A 20,509-nucleotide genomic window follows, 5' to 3' on the forward strand; every position below is an offset into this window, starting at 1 on the left:
TATTTATGTTAAAAATACAGTTTTTTCTTCTTGAAAAGCAGTGGGTTTTGGACATACAGTACAAGGATTCCCCTGCCAGCAACAAGATGTGTTAACTTTTTTTCCTGCACAGAAAAGGGCAGCACAAAGGGGGTCCAAACATGTCAAACAAGAGCAATTTTCATACTTTTAATTATCTGAATTTCTCATTAACATTCACGACTGTTGACCCAAACTATCCTATATTTGATCACTGTATAACCACAACCCTACTCATCTCTTGCCCTGGAATTTACAGTTTAATCATGCATCATTTTTATTGACATAAACATTTACAATAAAGTCTAATTATAAATTTGATATATCGAGGCACTAGATTAAAGTGTTTGTGGTTTAAAACGTATCATATTCTACCGTGATTCAAAATCTTGTGTATTTTAGACAATGTGCGATGGAGAAAAAGCACAGCCGATCATAATTCTGAGGAGGTATTTAGACTTTAATGAAATGAAGCCAAACCTGGTATAATACAGAATGCCCCAAAACATATTTACAAGCCAGAGACACAGCCAGTTAAAGGGAGTTAGAAAGATCATTCAGTACAAACCAGTTAGTGAAAGTCCTGCTGGTAACTCTACAGCTGTTTCCTTAGAGTAGAAAAGGATTAGGCTCTGGGGAAAGAGATGATTAAATACAGGGGACAATCGAGAAACAATTTGACCTTGCAGCCGTCACCACAATACACATTTGCAATTTACAGTCGTGAATAAAGTCTAAACTGCAAAGTGACTCTACTGCTCAAGCTGCAGGAGGAGAAGTGTATTCACATGGGGAGGAACTAGAGACACATGTACATATCAACAAACATTTATATTACACAGCAGTCAGAAGGAGGAACTGTTGATCATCATGGGATAGTATTGGACTATAGGCCTCATTCTTCAACCACAAGCAGAATCTGTGTAAATCAATCGTAAACATACAGGCCAACATTCGTATCATAATATCTGGGAGATTTTATCGGGGGGTGCACACGAAGTGAAGAGCGAGGGGGAAGGTGCGCACCATATGGGGAGCCAGTGGCGTAGCGGACGGGCCAGCAGGGCACGCACCGCGGGGGGGCCCAGCGTGATTAGGGGGCCCCACGTCGTCGCGATTTTTAATAATTGAAAATCCAGGAATCGCAATAATCAAACTCTTGGGAACAACTGTGGTCGGAACCAAAGTTTACAGGTCTGTGTTCTCTGAACTCCGCTTAAGCGGTGGACTACTTCATTCTGATTGCTTGCCGCCGAACCGCGTCATAGCCAATAAAGACGCGCCGCTGTTTCTTGCCGCCGGTTCTCGTTAAAAAAATGAATGACTTCTGGCTACTTTGACGCTCTCGCCACTTTCGGTTTGTGATCGCTCCTCAGTTTGTGAAGGATTCCCCGCGTTGTCACGCCACCCCGCCTCCTTTCCCTGCTCCTCAATTTGTGACATAGATATATACACTAGATATCGCATAGGGACCCTGAGCATGCGTCTATAGCGCCGCCACATTGGTACAGTGCTCCCAGGACAAATGTCATTCAACCGCACTAGTCAAGACAGTGTTACTACGTGAAGATGCGGGACTTTAGCGCTGTCTACGGGTGTAGTAACGAGCAAACAAAGAAAACAAAGCACAAAGGCAGAACATTTCATAGGATTAAGTTTTTTACGTTTTTGTATGTTTTGAAATTTGTGCTAAACAGGTCACGTTATTGATAATAATAGCTATAGTCACTTACTGCATTCACCATAAGGCAAAGTAGCACCAACTTGCACTAAACACTCGGTTTATGCTAGTTTTGTTGAATAAATCAACAAACAATGCAAAAGAAATATGACAAAGAGATGCTGCGCTGCCAGAAACTTGTATTATTGTTGGCTAGCGAAAGAGTCGTTCATAACGGAGATTCATTCACAAACGAATCACTCCCTCCGTCAGTATGAGAAGTAAAAGGAGGAGAGGAGCTGTGTTTCAGGACATGATTAGATCAAATTTAACAGGGAGAGCGAATAGTACATTTCCATACACACAAACACAAGCTTTTTGTCAGGAATGCCAGTGCGATAAGTGATCCATCAATGTAGAAAAGTGATGTCAAATAAAAATTTTCATAATTAAATAAAAATGCATACTAACATCCAGGAAAACTCCCGATCACAGATATATGTGTATATGTGTATATCTATGTGTATATGTGTATATCTCCCACCCCACCCCCCACCCCCCGCCTTCAACTGGGGGCCCCGTCGGTGATCCCTGCAGGGGGGCCTCCGCATTTTGCGCTACGCCACTGTGGGGAGCGCGTATGAAGATGGTTACGTGTTGGGTTCGGCGCACATGGTGACTTAGGACTGAACCAACAAGCTGAGGGGCAAAGAGGGTGGGGGTTGGGATGGGGTTGAATTCCGGGAGTTTTCTGGCATACAGGACAATACGGGAGAAGGACGGGAGATTGGTTTGAAATACAGGAGACCCCTGGGGATAGTTCAGCCAAATATGAAAATTCACAATTAATTTACCAATGCAATTTCACGCCAATTCGTAACTCTTTGATACTAAATAGTATGATTTGCTCATCACTCAATGACGATTGGGTTTAGGGGTGTGGTTTGGTGGCACACCTCCTTTTAAAAAGTGAAGTTTAATTTTAAACTAATTTTGAGAGGAGCATGTGCTCATGATTGACCCAGCTGGTCTAGATTAGCTGATTATGATCCTCCAATCAAAGGATCCCAAATCACTATATATATATCCTCATTTCCTTTCTACAACTATCTTCGTTTGGAAGAAACCCCCCTCCTCCCCTTCTTCCTCCTTTATCCAGAATAGGTGGCACGGTGGCCCAGTGACTAGCACTGTTGCCTCACAGCAAGAATACCAATGGTGTTGGGTCGTCGCTGAGCCATCTGGTATTTCTGTGTGGAGTTTGCATGTTCTCCCCGTGTCCGCGTGGGTTTCCCCCGGGTTCCCCGGTTTCCTCCCACCATCCAAATGTGCTCTATATTATAGATAAAATAAGCCTAAACCTTTTTTATAATGTCTTACTCTCAGGAAGTTCGCCTTGGCCTCAGCAGCGGGGGAGTTTGAGATAGACCTGAGCTCAATCTCCACTCGCCCTGCAAAAGGGGGGGAGCCCTGGGCTCGAGGATCCCTTGAGCTCAGGGCTCTTTCCCGGGACAGCATGCCAAACAAGCTATGTATAAATCATGAGCTAAGTGTGAACTCTTGAAATTTTGTACGACTGAACTCATCGTTGTACAACTGAATTGGTACGAATTAGCCACTAAATGGACAAAACGTAAGTTATGTTTCGTCAAATTTAGGCCCAATCCTAATTCTACACCTTAGCCCTTCCCCTTACCTCGCACGTTCACGTGAAGGGGTAGGGGTGTCTCAATTCTCTTTAGATTTAGGGGGTAGGGCTAAAGGGAAGGGCTAGATACCCCTTAAAACAGAGATTTTTCTGGACCACACTCAAAATTTTCGTTAAAAAAATCCCAAAATACACTTGCTACAATGGCAGCATGGCTCAAATTAGTACTCTTTGTTATTATTATGAATTTTTACAACAAACAAGCAAATGTTTTATTACATTCATAACCGCGTTCGTGTTTTACCGTCATGTTTGCTTTGAATTATGCCTTTAGGAAGGATTTACACGATACATTTGTTTGTGATAGAAGAATGAGGCCCAATATAGGAAGTAAAAGCCACCAGGCAGTCGTGTACTCATCTTTCAAGGGGTGAACAGAAACGGCCAGTGTGGATGGTTTGTAGTGGACGGTCTTGCTTTCTCTCTCAGTTTGTCTCTTTGTCCTTTTTTTGTTCAGGCAGTGAGGAAGACACCTCTCCTAAGGGGGTCCTGCGACAGTCACCGCACCAACAGGCCCTGAGTCAGCAGCCTTAAATCCTGTCCAGCAGTTCATTTTTAATTCCCCAAAGTGATTGTTGGAGGAGAGACAGAAAGACAGAGCGAGAAAGAAAGAGGTTTGCGGGTTGGCAGATGCAATAAAGACAGGGTAAAAGCAGGTCCCTGCATGGCAGAGATAATCCACAATCTGGGTTGATGACGGAGTCAAACTTTGTATTGATCTGTAAGTGTGATTTCAAACATCCCGGTTTAATCCAGAGGTCCAATCCAGAGCAGGTGATCCCAAATAAAGTTGTCCCACTTCCACACAAGCAAAACAAAAGATCCACTAATACACCTTGAGTCTTTACAACCGGACGACTCAAGCTTGCATGCGACAGCTCCAGGTTGCTTCAAATCCTGTGTGTGTGTGCGTGACGAGACAAAAACACAATATGAGACAAAATGTTGGAAGTTTTGCAAAAAATAAAACATTTCTTATTCTGAAGTAGACACAAATGTGCAGATAGGAAACCGTTAGGGATGTTCTGATATCCTTTTTCCCTTCACAATAGCCATTTCGATACCTAAGCTCAGGGTATCGGCTGATACAGAGTACTAAGTTGATACTAGTGATGGGAGATTTAGATCATTCTCTAATTTTAATTAGGCTAGATTTTATTTTATTTAACAAATTAGTTTGTGCTTTGGCACTGAAGCAAATAGCAGACTGGTTTTGAAGCACCAGGTGTGATTCGTTATTCTTGTTTATCTAGCGCAGAGGTCACCAAACTTGTTCCTAGAGGGCCGGTGTCCATCAGATTTTAGCTCCAACCCTAATCAAACACACCTGAACAACCTAATCAAGGTCTTACTAGGTATACTTGAAACATCCAGACAGGTGTGTTGAGGCAAGATGGAGCTAAACCCTGCAGGGACACCGGCCCTCCAGGACCAGGATTGGTGACCCCTGATCTAGTACATAATGCACCAACATTAAAAAATACATTAAAATTAAGATACAAATTATACCAAGAAAATATACGAATTTGATTTTTGTCTGTGCTCCTCCACTACTCAACTGTGCAGGTGGATGATTTGTTTCGCTTTGTGGAAAATAAGGATTTATTTAATGCTTCACTGTAATTGTTGTATCACAAACCTCTGTCGTATATTTGCTTATTATTTAATTATTTAAAGATTATGTCTTGAGAATCTGATTTTTCCTTGCTGCTGATGTGCTTTCATTTTCTCCGTCTCACTTGCGGCAAGTTCAGTGTGTTTAAGAGGCAACCCATGGCTGGAAAATATACTTTTAGATATACAAGAAAATATCTTAATATTAAAAAGGATATATATGTTTGATCCTATCCATGTATAACGCTTATGGTTAACGTAATGGGATGACTGATCGTGAAGGAACATGTAGTCTGGCACATTTATTACCCACAAGTCAAGAAGACAAAATCCAGGCTCATTCTGAAAATGTAGTTCCGTAGACGTTTCTGGAGGCCGCGAAATACATGCCGGAAGTACGTACAGCTGCATTTAATTTTTTTAAGCAAACGCTGCGGGGCGGTGTGACGCCGTTCCTTTTGGCGCTTGCCGGCCGGCCGCTCGCCTCCATGTGGAGGGCTTTCCCGCTACAACCAGTTTGTCCGGTTAGCTCTTTGTGTACTTCGGCGGACTGGAGGCGCAGAGAGGGGCTGACCACGACGACGACCGGGTTCGAGTCCGGGGAAGAGCGGTTCCAGAAATCAGGTAAGAAAACTAAAACAAAATCCAAAAAATAAAGCGAACGAGTTCATCACAGGGTGAGAATGTGGTCAAAATCCGAAAACGTGGTAAAAATCAGAGATGCTTTTCTTTTTCTGGACGGCTTTTGTGAATCGTCGTTGGTTGGATTTAGGGAAGGAGGAGGGTGGGTCAGCCGGTTGGCCGGTCGCACGGTCAATCATTCTGTCATTCAGACAAACAGACGGAAGTTCGTTCGACAGCGGCCTCTGGCGGGTTCACGCGAGAACGGCGCAGGCGTGAACGGCGCTTGCGGGAGACGTTCGAGACGCGCGCACAGCGACCATTCGCAAAAACTGCAAAAATACGTACCTCCCTGGACGTATTTCACAGTCTATAAAAACATCCACGGGACTACGTTCTCAGAATGAGCCTGGGTTGACAAAATCCCATTATCTGACATGGTGACATTCATAACCGACGAAAAAAATCATATGATCTAAACGGGGCTTTAACCAATGCTCACAGTCTGAGCCGAAAGGAGCCATGGTTAGCCAAGATTTTTCCAGCTCTAACTGTATATGATTGCTTTCTGCCTTTCAAGTGATGAATGAACGACTTAAACCTAATAGAAGATTCGAAAAAGGAACTAATCTTCTCCTCCACCTGCACAAATGTGTGCATGTGCGAATGAACCAATCACTTCCAGAGAGGACTCATCATTCTCGAGTCACACAAAAGATTCGTTCAAATTGAACGGATCACTAACCGATACCTGAGTGCGTATCTGAAGAAACAGTTGTGTATACTAATACTACTAGCTCTGTATAAAATGAGAGAATTAATTTACGGTGTGTTTCAGTCTTATGCATTAGTAAAATATGAATTAATAAAATATAAACAAATACATACAGTGAATTAGAGGGATTTTATAAGCATAAACGCATGATTATAAAGGTGTCATGATAGTCTTACGAACAAGTCAAGTGTAAACAAATATTTTTTTTAAGAACAGAAAGAACGAAAGCAAGCAGAAATGCTCCTCCACTCACCTCTGCAGGAGATGTCACAGACATCAAGGCCAAAGAATAAAGGCAAGAGAGAAGAATAAAAAGAGAAATAGAAACTGTAGGAAAGAAAGAAAGAAAGAAAGAAAGAAAGAAAGAAAGAAAGAAAGAAAGAAAGAAAGAAAGAAAGAAAGAAAGAAAGAAAGAAAGATTAGAGAAATCCATTAATTAGGGTTTCAGGATATAGGAAAATACACAATATCAGAACAGACGTGATCATTCCAGCAGAAGATCCTCTAAAATAAAGCATCCACACGTGTCTTACCTTCTCCTCTAGATCTTTAATCTGTCTTCTCTGAATGTCAGTCTTATCCTCCAGGTCTCTGATCCTCTGCATCCACAAAAAAAACACACATCAGACGCTGTAAGTCCAACTTAAACATCCTCTACTACTCATTTAGGGAATCTCAGAGATAAACAAGTATTACATCTGAACTGTAAATATGATTTCTGGGACTTTGAGCAAGTGCTGCACTCTCTGTCTGCATTTGAAGCTAACGGTCTAATTTGATTCACTGATTTATGCTAAGCTAAGCTAAAAGTGCTCCCACTAGACTGAAATCAGCTGAATGGATTCAAAAGTGTTAAAGCACAGCTGTTTAACTCTAGGGAGCTTCTAAAATGAGCTTATAACAAACAAAATGTGGAGTGTTTCCTTTAACATAAATAGTATAATCATTTGAAATGTAAATTGGGGTTAAAAAAGTTTGGGATTTACACAAAGCATTTGTTATGTGCTGATAATCTGCTGCCCTCTTCTGAATGTAAAGGCTATTGCATCAGATCAGCATACAGCAACAGCACACAAAACCAACGAATATAGAAGTCCTTATGAGTGGTTATTATGCGTATTATCTTCTGTTTGTATTACATTTGACTTTTCATTCACGCTTTATTTTAATGTACAGTTTACGCTATTGACAAACCGTTAACTAAGACTTAATAAGCTCAATAAACTACTAATTAGCTGCATATTAATGCTTAGTAGGGTATTAGGTGGGTTTAGGATAAGGGATGAGCAGTAAAATGAGATCATACTTTATAAGTGCTAATAAACAGTTCATGTCTTAAAAATAGGCAGGTAATAATCCTGTAGTAAATGCAGTGGCGGCTCGTGTCAACATGCTTGGCCCCCTCTCTGGCCACATTTCCCACATTCGTCAAAAGTAAAGCCCCAAATTGACACAGGTAATTTAAAAATTCAACCTCAGTCATGTTAAGACATCAAAATGTCCACTGTTGATTATATTTGACTTATGTTTTTAATAGCGATTTTTTTACTTTAAATATATGAAGTCTTCAGCTATGCAGGGGTTTGATTAATCAGAAATTGAGTGTGCACAGATTTACGTTAGGAAATGCAGTCCTGAATATACAAACAGTCTGCAAGTACCAGAGAACAGATGTAACACATTGATCAAACTTAGTTTTCAGTCACGCTAATATCAAAGTAATAATATTATATAAGCATAATATTTGACTAGTTATTTTGCAAGATAGTTGTACTCAGATTAAAGTTTAATTTAAAGACTTAACTACGTTATGCTAGCTAGGAAAGTTAGAATAATTGGTCAAGTTATTGTATAACTGGTTTGTTGTGTAGACCAGTGGTTCTCAACTGGTTTGGCCATGGGACCCACATTTTTACATGGTCATCAACCCGCGACCCAAATTTTTAGGAACAATAATATAATTTATAGTAATTATAATTAATTTGTGTTTATTTGTTAACATACACAAGTAGTGACCGATAAATAATAGGAAAATCTTACAAATAAACAATATTTTATTAATGTGATTTAACAAAATGCATCAAATTATAGAAATATTACAAAGTAAAACGATTCTAAAAGAAACGTTTCTAAAAGTGCTCTTGTGAGAGCACATCACTACATATGACACACTGAGGCTTTAAGCCTTTTCTGTCATCAATATATGTAAACCCATACTTTACATATTCGGGGTTGTACTTGCGCTTCGACATATTTGTAGCTATGATTAAATGAAATTTCATATGTCAAACAGTACAGTTGTCGCTCGCGCATTTCAAAATAAAAGTCTTATGTAAGCAAAATAAGTAAAAAATTAAACATTTGTTGTTTTTTTGACCACACACTCTGCGACCCACTTTTGATTTGCGACCCACCAGTTGAGAAACACTGGTGTAGACAATCAAAACAATCTACTGTAAATATTTCTTGAGGAGGCTATTAATACTGACCTTAATATAGTTTTTAAAATAATTAAAAACTGCTTTCATTCAAGAAATAAACTATAAAAAATAAGACTTTATATGACTCCAGAAGAATTATTTTTGTTTTATAAGAAATGCTGTGAAAATGTCATTGGTTTGTTAAATATCACTTAGGAAATATTATTTGTATATGCTTTGGTTTTTGATTTTACCATTTCATTAACAGCCCAGCCATGCGGGATATTTACCCTTTGTCTTTCTGACTACTGGCTAAGCCAAAAGGATGCAACTGCTACGGGCAGGTTTTTAACGACTCTGCCTTTGTCTTCGGGTGTTGCTTTTATGCTACAGAAACCCTTTTGTTGATTAACTTGTGTGGTCAGTAGCTGGGCCGGTTTCTAAAACATATGCCAATTTGCCATGCTGACTCCAATACTGAATTTGCATGCTTTGTTTAGCCATCTCCCCTCCTCCTAAGAACACATTATAGACAGAACAGCGTTGTCTTAAATCAGACTTGTGATAAAACTCGCAGACTGCAAACTTCCAGTAGGCTCTGCAGACACATGGACTTCTTAAAGACGCTGTATGACTGCAGATTAACCAACACGTCTCAATAAAAGAATTCTGCTTGTTTCCTGGACTGGACTGGGTTCTTCTCTTCTTCTTCAATCATTTATTTTTTTACAACAAGGCAAAAAAAATGACTTTTCAACTTAAAACTGATCACAAAATCCAATTTTTACTTACTATACATGTAGGACTGACTAAATCCGTCTATTAAATAGTGTATTAATATTTCCATATGTACCCACATGAACAAATACTACAGTAATATATGGTAAATACTAGTGTTTTTAACCATGCTAATTCTGCGTTAGTAAAACGTATTAGTTCATATATTTTAGTATTTACTACACTTTATTAATGAATGCTACAACATACTATAGTATTAACTATAGTGAACTGTAAAAATTACTGTAATATAGTTTAGTTTTTATTACAGTAAACTGTGGTTTATTATTATATAGTTGTAAAACACTTAGTACAGTGGTCAAACACAGTTTGTGAATAAAAGTGTGTGAATATAACCGGCGTCTAATGGTAAAAATGTATTAACTTTATTGTTTTTAGCCACAGTAGTTGAAAACAGTCTGCAGAAATACTTTGATTGACATTCTCCTTTTGTACATGTCATCAGAAGGGGAAAGCCCCGCCCACTAGTGACCATCACTCCCTCATTAGCATAGGATATTAGTCTTGTTTTTAAATCTGCCACTATGCTGACACACAGGCACTTGTAGCTCCGCCCTCTTTTGAAAAATTCTCATTTGAATTTAAAGCGACAGTCACCAAAACAGCACATTTAGAGTCAAAGTGTAAAAGGGTCCATGTTAGAGAGTTATAAAACATTATTTGCGGGATATTTTGAGCTGAAACTTCACACACACTCTAGAGAAATCTGAGAGTTACCTTATATCTTGTAAAAATAGGCATAATAGGTCTCCTTTAATGTTTATCAATGATAATTATGAGCACAAACGCCCTGATTACAGCTCTTGTGTAACAGAGTTTGTTTGTCACCTGATGGGCCTGATGGAGCAGCTCCATGCGCTCCTGCAGCACCTGACAGTCGTACTCTCGGCTCTTGCGCAGCATCTGTCTGCGCAGTTTCTCCACAGCCGTGCGTAACTCGTCCTTCTGCAGCTCGTCCAGTGGCTCGCCGTATTTGATCACTTTGTCCTGCTGTAATGCGTTGTACAGAGTGGCCTCCAGCTCCTGGATTTGCTGTTACACACACAAATAGCTGCAGATGAGTTTCTCTGGAATATTTCAGTCTTTTGCTTTAAAGTCACCACGAAACAGAAATTAAGATTGTGCTTTTTCCTCTTTAAAATACGTTAAAAAAAAAGTTAACAGTAACATCACAGTTATTCCTAAACGCAAGTTCATCAAAGGTACCAAAATGGCTGAAATTGGACAAGTGTCGTACCATGTAGGCCTGGTCTAGCGCCTGCTTCCGGTAGTCCAGCTCCTCCTCCAAATATCCCTTCTGTTTGCAGAACATCTCCTGCAAGTCAACATTCAATGCTTTTATTAACGTCACTTTAATGTATGTTGTAGATGATTTAAAGGTGCAGTATTTAAGTTTGACACCCAGTGGTTAGGTATTGCACCCCTGGTTCAAAACACACACAAGCGCAGGTTGCCAGATTGACGACACCAACAGCGTGCTTAACTATCGAGCATAAAGGCTGATTTAAGTCGTGTTCTAAATAAAAGGAGATAGGAGGAATATTTAACATCTTAAAAGGAGTTTTCGTCCTAATCAACACCTGAAATTTATATTTGAAAAAAGGTTTATATGTCTTGCAGCTGAACAAAAGAACACACAATGATCAGCTCAGGTACACCTCATGTGCTTTATTCAGTTTTAAATGCTCATAATGTGGGATTGAATGCCATTTTACATAACGTTTATTGCCATACTACTGACAGCAGCAGCAGATAGTTCACCTCAGATCCTGAACTTAAAATAAACCGTTTGAAATTGAACTTCAGAACTGTGACTCAGTACAAGCCAACACATATCAGTGATTCAGCATCTACATTGAATAATGTTAAAAAGCCCATATTATGGGTTTTTGAAAATTCCCCTCCAACACAGCTCTAAGTGAAGTGAAGTATCCAGCTAAGGCTTAAATCTGTAAGAATACAGTGTTTAAAACGGTTGATTCATCTATAAAAGAGTCGACTCATACTGCTTCATTAGGTGTTTCGCCATGACGTACGAACAAAACAAAGTTATTCACGTGTACGCACAAACCCGGGAGATTTCAAACCTGAGGCCCCGCCCTCTGACGCAGTAACGCAGACACACACACACACACACCCACAAACACACGCACACCCACAAACACACGCACACAAACATGCCGGTCGATTGAATTCACACTGCAGATGGATATTATCGAGCCTCTACCTAAAGATGAAACCTCAGCATTATAACCAAGCAGTTGGAAACTACTGGAAACTTCTGCAAACTACATGCTACAAAGAATACATCATCGGCGTTTGTTAAAGGAAGGATCAGTAAAGAGTAACTTACTGATGGATGTCGGGATGGATTTTTCTTCCTCCATTTCTCAAGTGTAAGTACGTGCGATTAAAGTTGTTGCCTCGTTGACTCTAGCTTGCAAATGTATTTAGTTGTGATTTGTTACTTGTAACCGCGTGTACTGTATCAGGTTAACTGGCTATATGCTCTTATCGCGTGCAAAGTCACGTGACGCGTGCTGCTTTGTTTACGGAGCTCCGTGGACGAGGGTAGTGTGTATGTGCGTGCGCTGTCGTCCGGAGGTATGTGTGTGTGTTTGTGTGTGCGCGCGCGTTGTCGCCCGGAGGTATGTGTGTGTGTTTGTGTGTGTGCGCGCGCGCGTTGTCGCCCGGAGGTCTGTGTGTGTTTTTGTGTTTGTGTGCGCGGACGAGGGCAATGTGTGTGTGTGTGTGTGTGTTTGTGTCTGTGAAAAGAGCAGAGTGAGACAAGCTTGGATATCTCCTCGACAGTTTTTGGAGTTTTTACTCAAAAAAAAAGTTATCATCTGAATTTTCAAGTCCATAGTCTGTATTTACATTGACCCACTGGCAGCTAAAATCCACGCCTCGAGCGTGTATGAACTGTGATTACTTTTATATTGCTGATTAGCTGTTGGGCATTTCACTCTCTGACTGAAGGCAGTCGACCAATCGCAACAGGCTGTCATTGGTCCAATCAGCGCAGATTAGCTTCGCGCTAAGGAGGGGTTTGGGAACAAATGAATCACTGGACGATTCATACAGGAGTCGCTGGGATAATAAGGTAAAAATAAATGCAGATTATAAGACCATGAAAGTGTTTTTTGACCTTGCATGCATATTAGACTGTTGTTGGAGACCCTTACAATCAAGATATGACCCTATTTCATGTATAATATGGGCTCTTTAAAGGTTTAAAATGTATTAATTAGATTATAAACCTTGCTATTTTGTTGGCGTGCAGTGAGTGCACTATTCTGTGCTTCTGAATGGCTGTATTTAAATTTCTGTTGTGTTTTGTCTGGTGCAAACAGCCAAATTGCTTATCACTGCAAATCTGGTCATGTAGCGTGTTGTTAGGAAACGGGGTTACAATTGTAATCTGCTCACCTAATGTTTATGTTCGTAATATTTATATTATTTGCTAATTAATAACCTCATGTGGAACTCTGAATCTGAGTCTCATTTCAGATTCTGCTACTGTCCACTGGAGGCCGCATTTCGGTCACAGACGCATGCTTTGAGAATATTCCTGACTGAATGAATGAAATATATGGTTTTCCACCAAGGCAACCCAGAGTGCTGAAATATAATTGCCTAAACTGGCGTTGGGCGGGTTAAAGAGACCAAAACAAAGACAGCCGTTGCAGCACGTAACGGTCACTTTCAAAGCTGAATATCTGACCTCAGCATTGGTTTTCAGATAAACGAATCTCCACTTAGCATGTTTCTAAAATATCCGCACACATAGTATGGTGTTTTTATGCTTTAGAAGAGTCAAAGACTTACATACAGCACATTTAAGGCATCATTCAGGATACATCCAAAATATGGCTTCCAGACAACATTCAACTCAGACTCGTAAAATCTAACTATGAAGCACTAACACACTATGAAGCAGTGTTTAAGAAGAGGACACCATCAAAAAAGGTTATTTTAATTCTGAACTGTCCAAACATTTGACCAATACTCTATAGGAAATGAGTTTGTACCATCTCCAGCTCCAGGTCCATCATCTTCTGATGCAGAGCCGCTTCTGTACCTTCGATCTGCTGAATCCACTAAATGACACAAATACACACATGATGGTTATCGACAAGCATGAGTGATGACATTATATGGAAAAAAGTGTGTGTGTGCAGTAAATACTGTATGTATTAGTACTGTGTGACAGTTTGTGTACAGTGCAGAATATACAGTACACATGGGCCACTTTAGTTCCAGATTGGACAAACATTTTGCCTAATGAACCTGCATTGTTGGTGGCACAGATTCAAAAATGTACCGTAATTATTTCCTCTATACACTAGCATCAGAAAGGCATTTTTGGACCACAGAACTGCTAATCACTGGGTATTTTTACAGTTTTTAGCAGAACAACAGCATAAACTACTATGACAATGACCACCTCAGGTACTGATTATGGGCTTTATTCAGTGTTAAACACTACCAATATGAATATAGCAGAGCAACAGCATAAACTACTATGACAATGACCACCTCAGGTACTGATTATGGGCTTTATTTGGTGTTAAATACTACCAATGTGAATTTAGCAGGTCAACATCATAAACTACTATGACAATGATTCCCCCAGGTACTGATTATGGGCTTTATTCAGTGTTAAACACTACCAATATGAATATAGCAGAACAACAACATAAACTACTATGACAATGATCACCTCAGGTACTGATTATGGGCTTTACTCAGTGTTAAACACTACCAATATGAATATAGCAGAACAACAACATAAAGTACTATGACAATGATCACCTCAGGTACTGATAATGGGCTTTATTCAGTGTTAAATGCTACCAATGTGAATTTAGCAGGTCAACATCATAAACTACTATGACAATGATCACCTCAGGTACTGATTATGGGCTTTATTTGGTGTTAAATACTACCAATGTGAATTTAGCAGGTCAACATCATAAACTACTATGACAACGATTCCCCCAGATACTGATTATGGGCTTTATTCAGTGTTAAATACTACCAATATGAATATAGGAGAACAACAGCATAAACTACTATGACAATGATCACCTCGGGTACTGATTATGGGCTTTATTCAGTGTTAAACACTACCAATGAGAGTTTGAACATCATTTTACATTACATTTATACTACTGAATCCTAAAATATAAATTACTAGCATATTAAAGTTAGAACTGTGATTCACCCTACAACATCAGTCACCCAGCCTATGTACTTCTAATGAAGTTACATAGGTTAAATGTATTAATTAGATTGTAACCATTTCATCAGGAGGGCAGTGGCTGGTATTTAAATGTTTCTGTCATGTCGCTTTTGGTACATTCAGGCAAATTGCTTGTTGCTGGAATCTTGACATGTCGTGGGTTTAATGAAGTGGCCAGTGGGTGTATAATTATAAAACTTATACAAATAGATAACCTAATGTTTGTAAAGCATAAACATACCTTCTCAGCGAGAGACAGCACGGTACTCGCTTGAATAATAGCCACCTGCTCCTCATTCCTCAAGTTCTGCATACAAACCATAAACACACACAGTCAATTGAGTCTCGGGTTTGTATTATTATTACGGCCATCACTATTAAAGTGATTGTTCAGACAAAAAAATAATAATATACTTGCTATTTACTGTCCTTCAAGTGTTTAAATAGTAAGTAAATATACATTTTTGGGTGAACTATCCCTTTAACACAATACACTTATGCTAGTAGTCTAGCATTTGACACGGAAAGCCACTGAACGGACTGTGCTGTGTGACCTACCCCATTATCTCCGAGTATATCCAACAGCTTGATGAGGTCTGGAATACACACGTCCTGTAGAGAGCAGACGACAACACAACTGGGTCAGGAGTGCTAATTAGCGTTGCACAGTATATCGTTTCAGAATCAATATCTGCAATAGTATCATCACAGTTCATGCAATGTTGAGTTGGGATTATAGTCAAGCCACAATTTAAACTGCATAATATTTCAGCATAATACTTGAGCAAAAATAGCTAAAAAGTTCATCATTTGCATATGTTTTGTTGTCCTGTGTAAGCATTTCAAGAGTCATTAAAGCATTCAGACAGAAGAAATTTTTGCACTTGTAACTTTAATGAAGCTTTATTTAATTGAACTCTTTATACAACGGAAACAGTTTCTCTACCTGATTACTGTTAGACTTCATATAAACCATAAAGTTTGATTTCCTTTCACTTTTATCTTTGCTTTATTGATAGTGTGACCTGTGCAAAAAAAAAAAAAAACAATGGGCCATAATGGCAGCTTCTCTGAAATCTCCATAGAAATGCAGCACAATCCATATTTCCATCTGTTTCGACCTAAGAATATCTGGATCCCATTATAACAGAACAAAACAGAGATATGATCACAAATTGTAGATTGTGAGCACTTGTGATCCATATTCTGCACCCGGAGCTGTTTTTTAGTCATTTAAAACCATGGAGTTTTTCTCAGAGCTCCAATACAGCGATGTTTACCTTTATCTTGAGGATATTCCTCCCGTGATTTAGTCATTAGGGATGGCGTTATAGTGCGTAAGTGTCTGCTTTTATATTTGGTGCCTGTTTATGTTGCTTAGATTAATATTATCTGGTAGGGACAATGTATTTGTTCACTTCAAGCTACTTTAATTTAGCATTTGAATTATACTTTAATTGCACTTAACCTGCAAATTAGAATAGAAACTGTATAAAAAGCATAGACATACTAACAGTTATAGGTATCATACATTTTTTATGAGTCAATGATGCTAACAATCGGCACAAATACATCAAGTTCTCCTTTCTAGCTGTTCTTTCTCTAGAGGAATTCTGCAGAAGCACTTCAAATTTGCAATTAAAGTATTAATTGTAATGCAAAGACAAAGTATAAAAGGCAGAAGTAAACGAATAGATTTTCCATACGAGCAAATATTAATCTAAGCAAAAGAAACCGACACGAATATAAAAGCAGTGACTAAATCGCTGAGGAGTATCCACAAGACAGATGTAAACATTGCCAAAATGTAGCTCTGAATGGGACATGAGGGTTTTAAACGACTAAAAAAACAGCTCCGGGTGCAGAATATGGATTGTAAATGCCCACAATCTACAGTTTGTGATCAATATCTCTGTTTTCTTCTGTTGAAATGTGATCCAGATAGTCGTAGCTCGAAACTAGATGGAAATGTGAGGGGATTGTGCTGTATTTCTATGGAGATTTCAGTGTAGCTGCCATTACGGCCCATTGTTTTACACCCACCAGCCCTCCATGCAGGTTACGGGACTGAAAACTATGAAAAAAGCTTAAATAAAAGTGAAATGAAATGAAACACTAAGGTTTTCTGTGAAGTCTAACAGCATTCAGGTACAGAAATTCAATACTTAGATGTAAAATAACACTGTTAAGCCTTTAAATATCGCATTAAGCTACTAGTATCTTTCAAAATATCTAGTCAAATATTATGTGCTGTCATCATGGCAAAGGTAGAAGAAATCAGTTATTAGAAATGAGTTATCAAAACTATAAAACTAAAAGCAAATGTCTTTTTGTGAGCTGGAATTTACCTTTACTCCTTCCTTGATGCAGTAGATCTGCAGTGCACTCACTCCCTCAGAGAAAGGATGGATCTGAAGGGTAAATGGAGGCGACCTCCTCTCACGCTCCTGACAGATGAAACACATTTCACAGCGTTCAATAGATGAAGCTATAGCAGCATTAGCCAATGATGAAGCATAGACTATTTCATTTCAGCAGACGTTTTGCATTTATATGTCTTCACTGCAAATAAAGATGTTCTTACTTTTTGTAAGAAAAGTTTTTGTCTTGTTTCTCGTCCAAATGTCTACAAATTCTATACAGGCAAATGAAAAAGGGTTCAGATCAATTTTAAGGGTCAATTGTAATCAAGTTTTTTTATTTAAAACAAGCACAATAATCTGCCAAAGTAAGTAAAATAAACCTTTTAAATTTATTTAGCTTGTTTTCATTTTGACTTACTACTTCTGACAACAAAAACAAAAAACTTGTCTAGAAAATGCTTCTTGATTTAAGAATATTTTCACATTTGGACCAGAAACAAGATGAAACAAGCTGTTTTTGTGGCTTTGTAAGGGCATTTTTGGAAAGGGGGATGCACCGAATGTTCAGCCACCCAAGATTATTGACTGAAAATGTTTTAAGCTGAAAGATAAACACAAGTGAATAGACAGTACTATGCAAAAGTAGTTTATTTCTATATGTCAGTTTGAAATAACAATTTACATTTCCAAATAATATCTTTGTAATTAATTGTGATTCTACAGTGAGATTACTGTCTGAACAAAGAGTCCGACAATAGGCAGAGCTCCACACAGATCTGATCTGATCTGATCATGTCATGTTCACCAGCGATCAAACCACCAGAGGTCGCTGGTAACACATACATCCACATGAACTACAAATCTTCTGATAAATGGACTACAAGAACCAGACATGCTCCACACACACAACCGGTTCCAGATCCTGACTGATTGCATACACACAGCTGATGCTGCTCATGTACTGATTACACACACACATATATACAGCTCACTTTGAAACCCCCCACTGCTGAGTCTTGTTTTGTGTAAAGTGACATTACAACATGTTATCCTTGTCTTGATGTCCTGTGTTTAGACCTTAGCCTTGTTAGCCGTTTGTCCTAGTCTGCCTTACGACCTCTCACCTGTTATTTGACTACGATTCTGGACTGCCTCTATACATCTGTTTTCACCTGTGTTGGCTATTGCTTGACTGACTCTGAATAAACCTGCAAATGGATCCTACTTCTGTTGTCAGTGTCACTCTCCGTGTTACAGATCATCCAGGGGTGCGTTTCTGAAAACCATCGTTAGCCGCCTAAGGTCGCAAGTTCTGTCGTTACAAACATAGTTTGTTGATTTGATGTTTCCTAAATCTATTGTTTCAACGAACATTTGCAAGCTGCGTCCCAAATTTTTTTAGCCACCCTAGATTATTGACTGAACAAAGGCATTTTCAGTTTTTGGCTGAAAGAGAAACACTAGTGAATATACAGTACTTTAGCCACTAGTATTCTTAAACAAAAAAACAGGTTTAATTTATTTATTTCTATATTTTTCTGTAGCATGTGAGTTTGAAATATTAATTTACATTTCCAAACATTGTTTTTCTCATTAATATTAATTCTACAGTGAGATTATTGTGTGAATAAGGAGCAGACAACAGGCAGAGATCTGGGGTGCATTTCCGAAAACCATCGTTAGCCAACTAAGGTCGCAAGATCCGTCGTTACAAACATAGTTCATTGATTTGCTGTTTCCCAAATTCATCGTTACAAAAAACATTCGCAAACTCTGTCGCAAACTTGTGTGTTTGCAACTGCTCCTCTAGAGCTGTAGTTAGAAGCAGAGTTCCTGGCTGTGTTCTATTCCCAGTTATCCCCCCTATACCCTATTCCTTTCAAACCTTCCAACATTTAAACTTGGAATGATGAAAAAAAGGTGTAATTTGCTTTCAAAGTATTTTACAATTCAGTTTAAGCGATCTTCATATTGACAATTGCACTGCCTTCGTAGTGCATTTTGAAATCATGTATGCCATTTTGAATGCAGCAGTGGTTCATGATGAAAGCTATAGGTGACCTATTATTTAAAAAAGCGGAGTTTATGTTACCTCTCCAAAGCTTGTGAAAACAAAACTATATAGCATGCATTAATGCTTTTAATTTATAGTAGGTTTATTATTTAGAAATGACAGTGACAGTTAGTGACAGAGCTAACTGTAATATGAAGGTAATGTCAACATGTGACTTCTTGTGGATGTAATCTGTGCACAAAGATCCAACCTCCAGCTCAAGTATGCGAAACTCCAGCAGCTCGTTCTGATCTCTAGAGTCCTGTAGTTCCTGCTGCAGTTTTCCATTTTCACTCTCCAACTTGTCGACCTGTCGAAGACACGACAGAAAGAAATGTCAACTCGCTGATGAGCGTTCATGAGTGAGCAGGACCCTTTCAAAAACACCACAAATCAGCAAATTTCTGCTATGAGGAGCTGCAACGTTACATTGAAGGCATGATCATGTACAAGTTCAGCCGTCAGAGAAGTTTACAGTAAACTCAGCTGCTTTTACTTGTTTAACTGTGCAGTAGAGAAGCATCTCGGAAATGGGAAAATGGGTTATTGTAAAAAAATGGGTGATGAAAACGCAGCAAATTTTGAGCAAGTTTTGTTGCGAATATCTGGCAACCCTAAACTGAATACACACATTCATTCATTCATTCATTCATTTTCTTGTCAGCTTATTCCCTTTATTAATCCGGGGTCGCCACAGCGGAATGAACCGCCAACTTATCCAGCAAGTTTTTACGCAGTGGATGCCCTTCCAGCCGCAACCCATCTCTGGGAAACATCCACACACACTCATACACTACGGACAATTTAGCCTTCCCAATTCACCTGTACCACATGTCTTTGGACTGTGGGGGAAACTGGAGCACCCGGAGGAAACCCACGCGAACGCAGGGAGAACAAGCAAACTCCACACAGAAACGCCAACTGAGCTGAGGCTCAGGCTCGAACCAGCAACCCAGCGACCTTCTTGCAGTGAGGCGAACGTGCTACCCACTGCGCCACTGCGTCACCTGAATACACACATACACACACATAAACAGGGGACCGGGTGCTCTGGTTTCTGTGTGGAGTTTGCATGTTCTCCCTGCCTTTGCGTGGGTTTCCTCCGGGTGCTCTGGTTTCCCCCACAGTCCCAAGACATGCGGTACAGGTGAATTGGGTGGGCTAAATTGTCCGTAGTGTATGAGTGTGTATGAATGTTTCCCAGAGATGGGTTGCGGCTGGAAGGGCATCCGCT

The 20,509-nt window shown here is 39.4% G+C and overlaps 1 protein-coding gene across 6 annotated transcripts in view; it reads right to left on the reverse strand.

Annotated features, from left to right (window-relative positions):
• The window catches only part of jakmip2 (janus kinase and microtubule interacting protein 2), a 209,527-nt gene that overhangs the window by 160,224 nt on the left and 28,794 nt on the right, over positions 1-20,509 (reverse strand). For 2 of the 6 annotated variants that reach the window (XM_001921741.7, XM_073935505.1), the window contains exons 13-22: positions 19,487-19,585; positions 17,208-17,306; positions 15,418-15,471; positions 15,101-15,166; positions 13,646-13,714; positions 10,852-10,929; positions 10,443-10,646; positions 6,930-6,995; positions 6,650-6,723; positions 458-4,283 (exon numbers count right to left, since the gene is read on the reverse strand). In XM_001921741.7, the coding sequence (XP_001921776.2) occupies positions 6,673-6,723; positions 6,930-6,995; positions 10,443-10,646; positions 10,852-10,929; positions 13,646-13,714; positions 15,101-15,166; positions 15,418-15,471; positions 17,208-17,306; positions 19,487-19,585 (786 nt within the window). In that variant the 3' untranslated portion in view covers positions 458-4,283; positions 6,650-6,672. Of the gene's footprint in view, positions 1-457; positions 4,284-6,649; positions 6,724-6,929; positions 6,996-10,442; positions 10,647-10,851; positions 10,930-13,645; positions 13,715-15,100; positions 15,167-15,417; positions 15,472-17,207; positions 17,307-17,794; positions 19,586-20,509 lie in introns of those variants that run through there. The other 4 variants (XM_073935503.1, XM_073935504.1, XR_012396940.1 and 1 more) reach the window with 2 other exon arrangements.

Source organism: Danio rerio, chromosome 21 (assembly GCF_049306965.1).
Source record: "Danio rerio strain Tuebingen ecotype United States chromosome 21, GRCz12tu, whole genome shotgun sequence".
NCBI classification, from domain to species: Eukaryota; Metazoa; Chordata; class Actinopteri; order Cypriniformes; family Danionidae; genus Danio; species Danio rerio.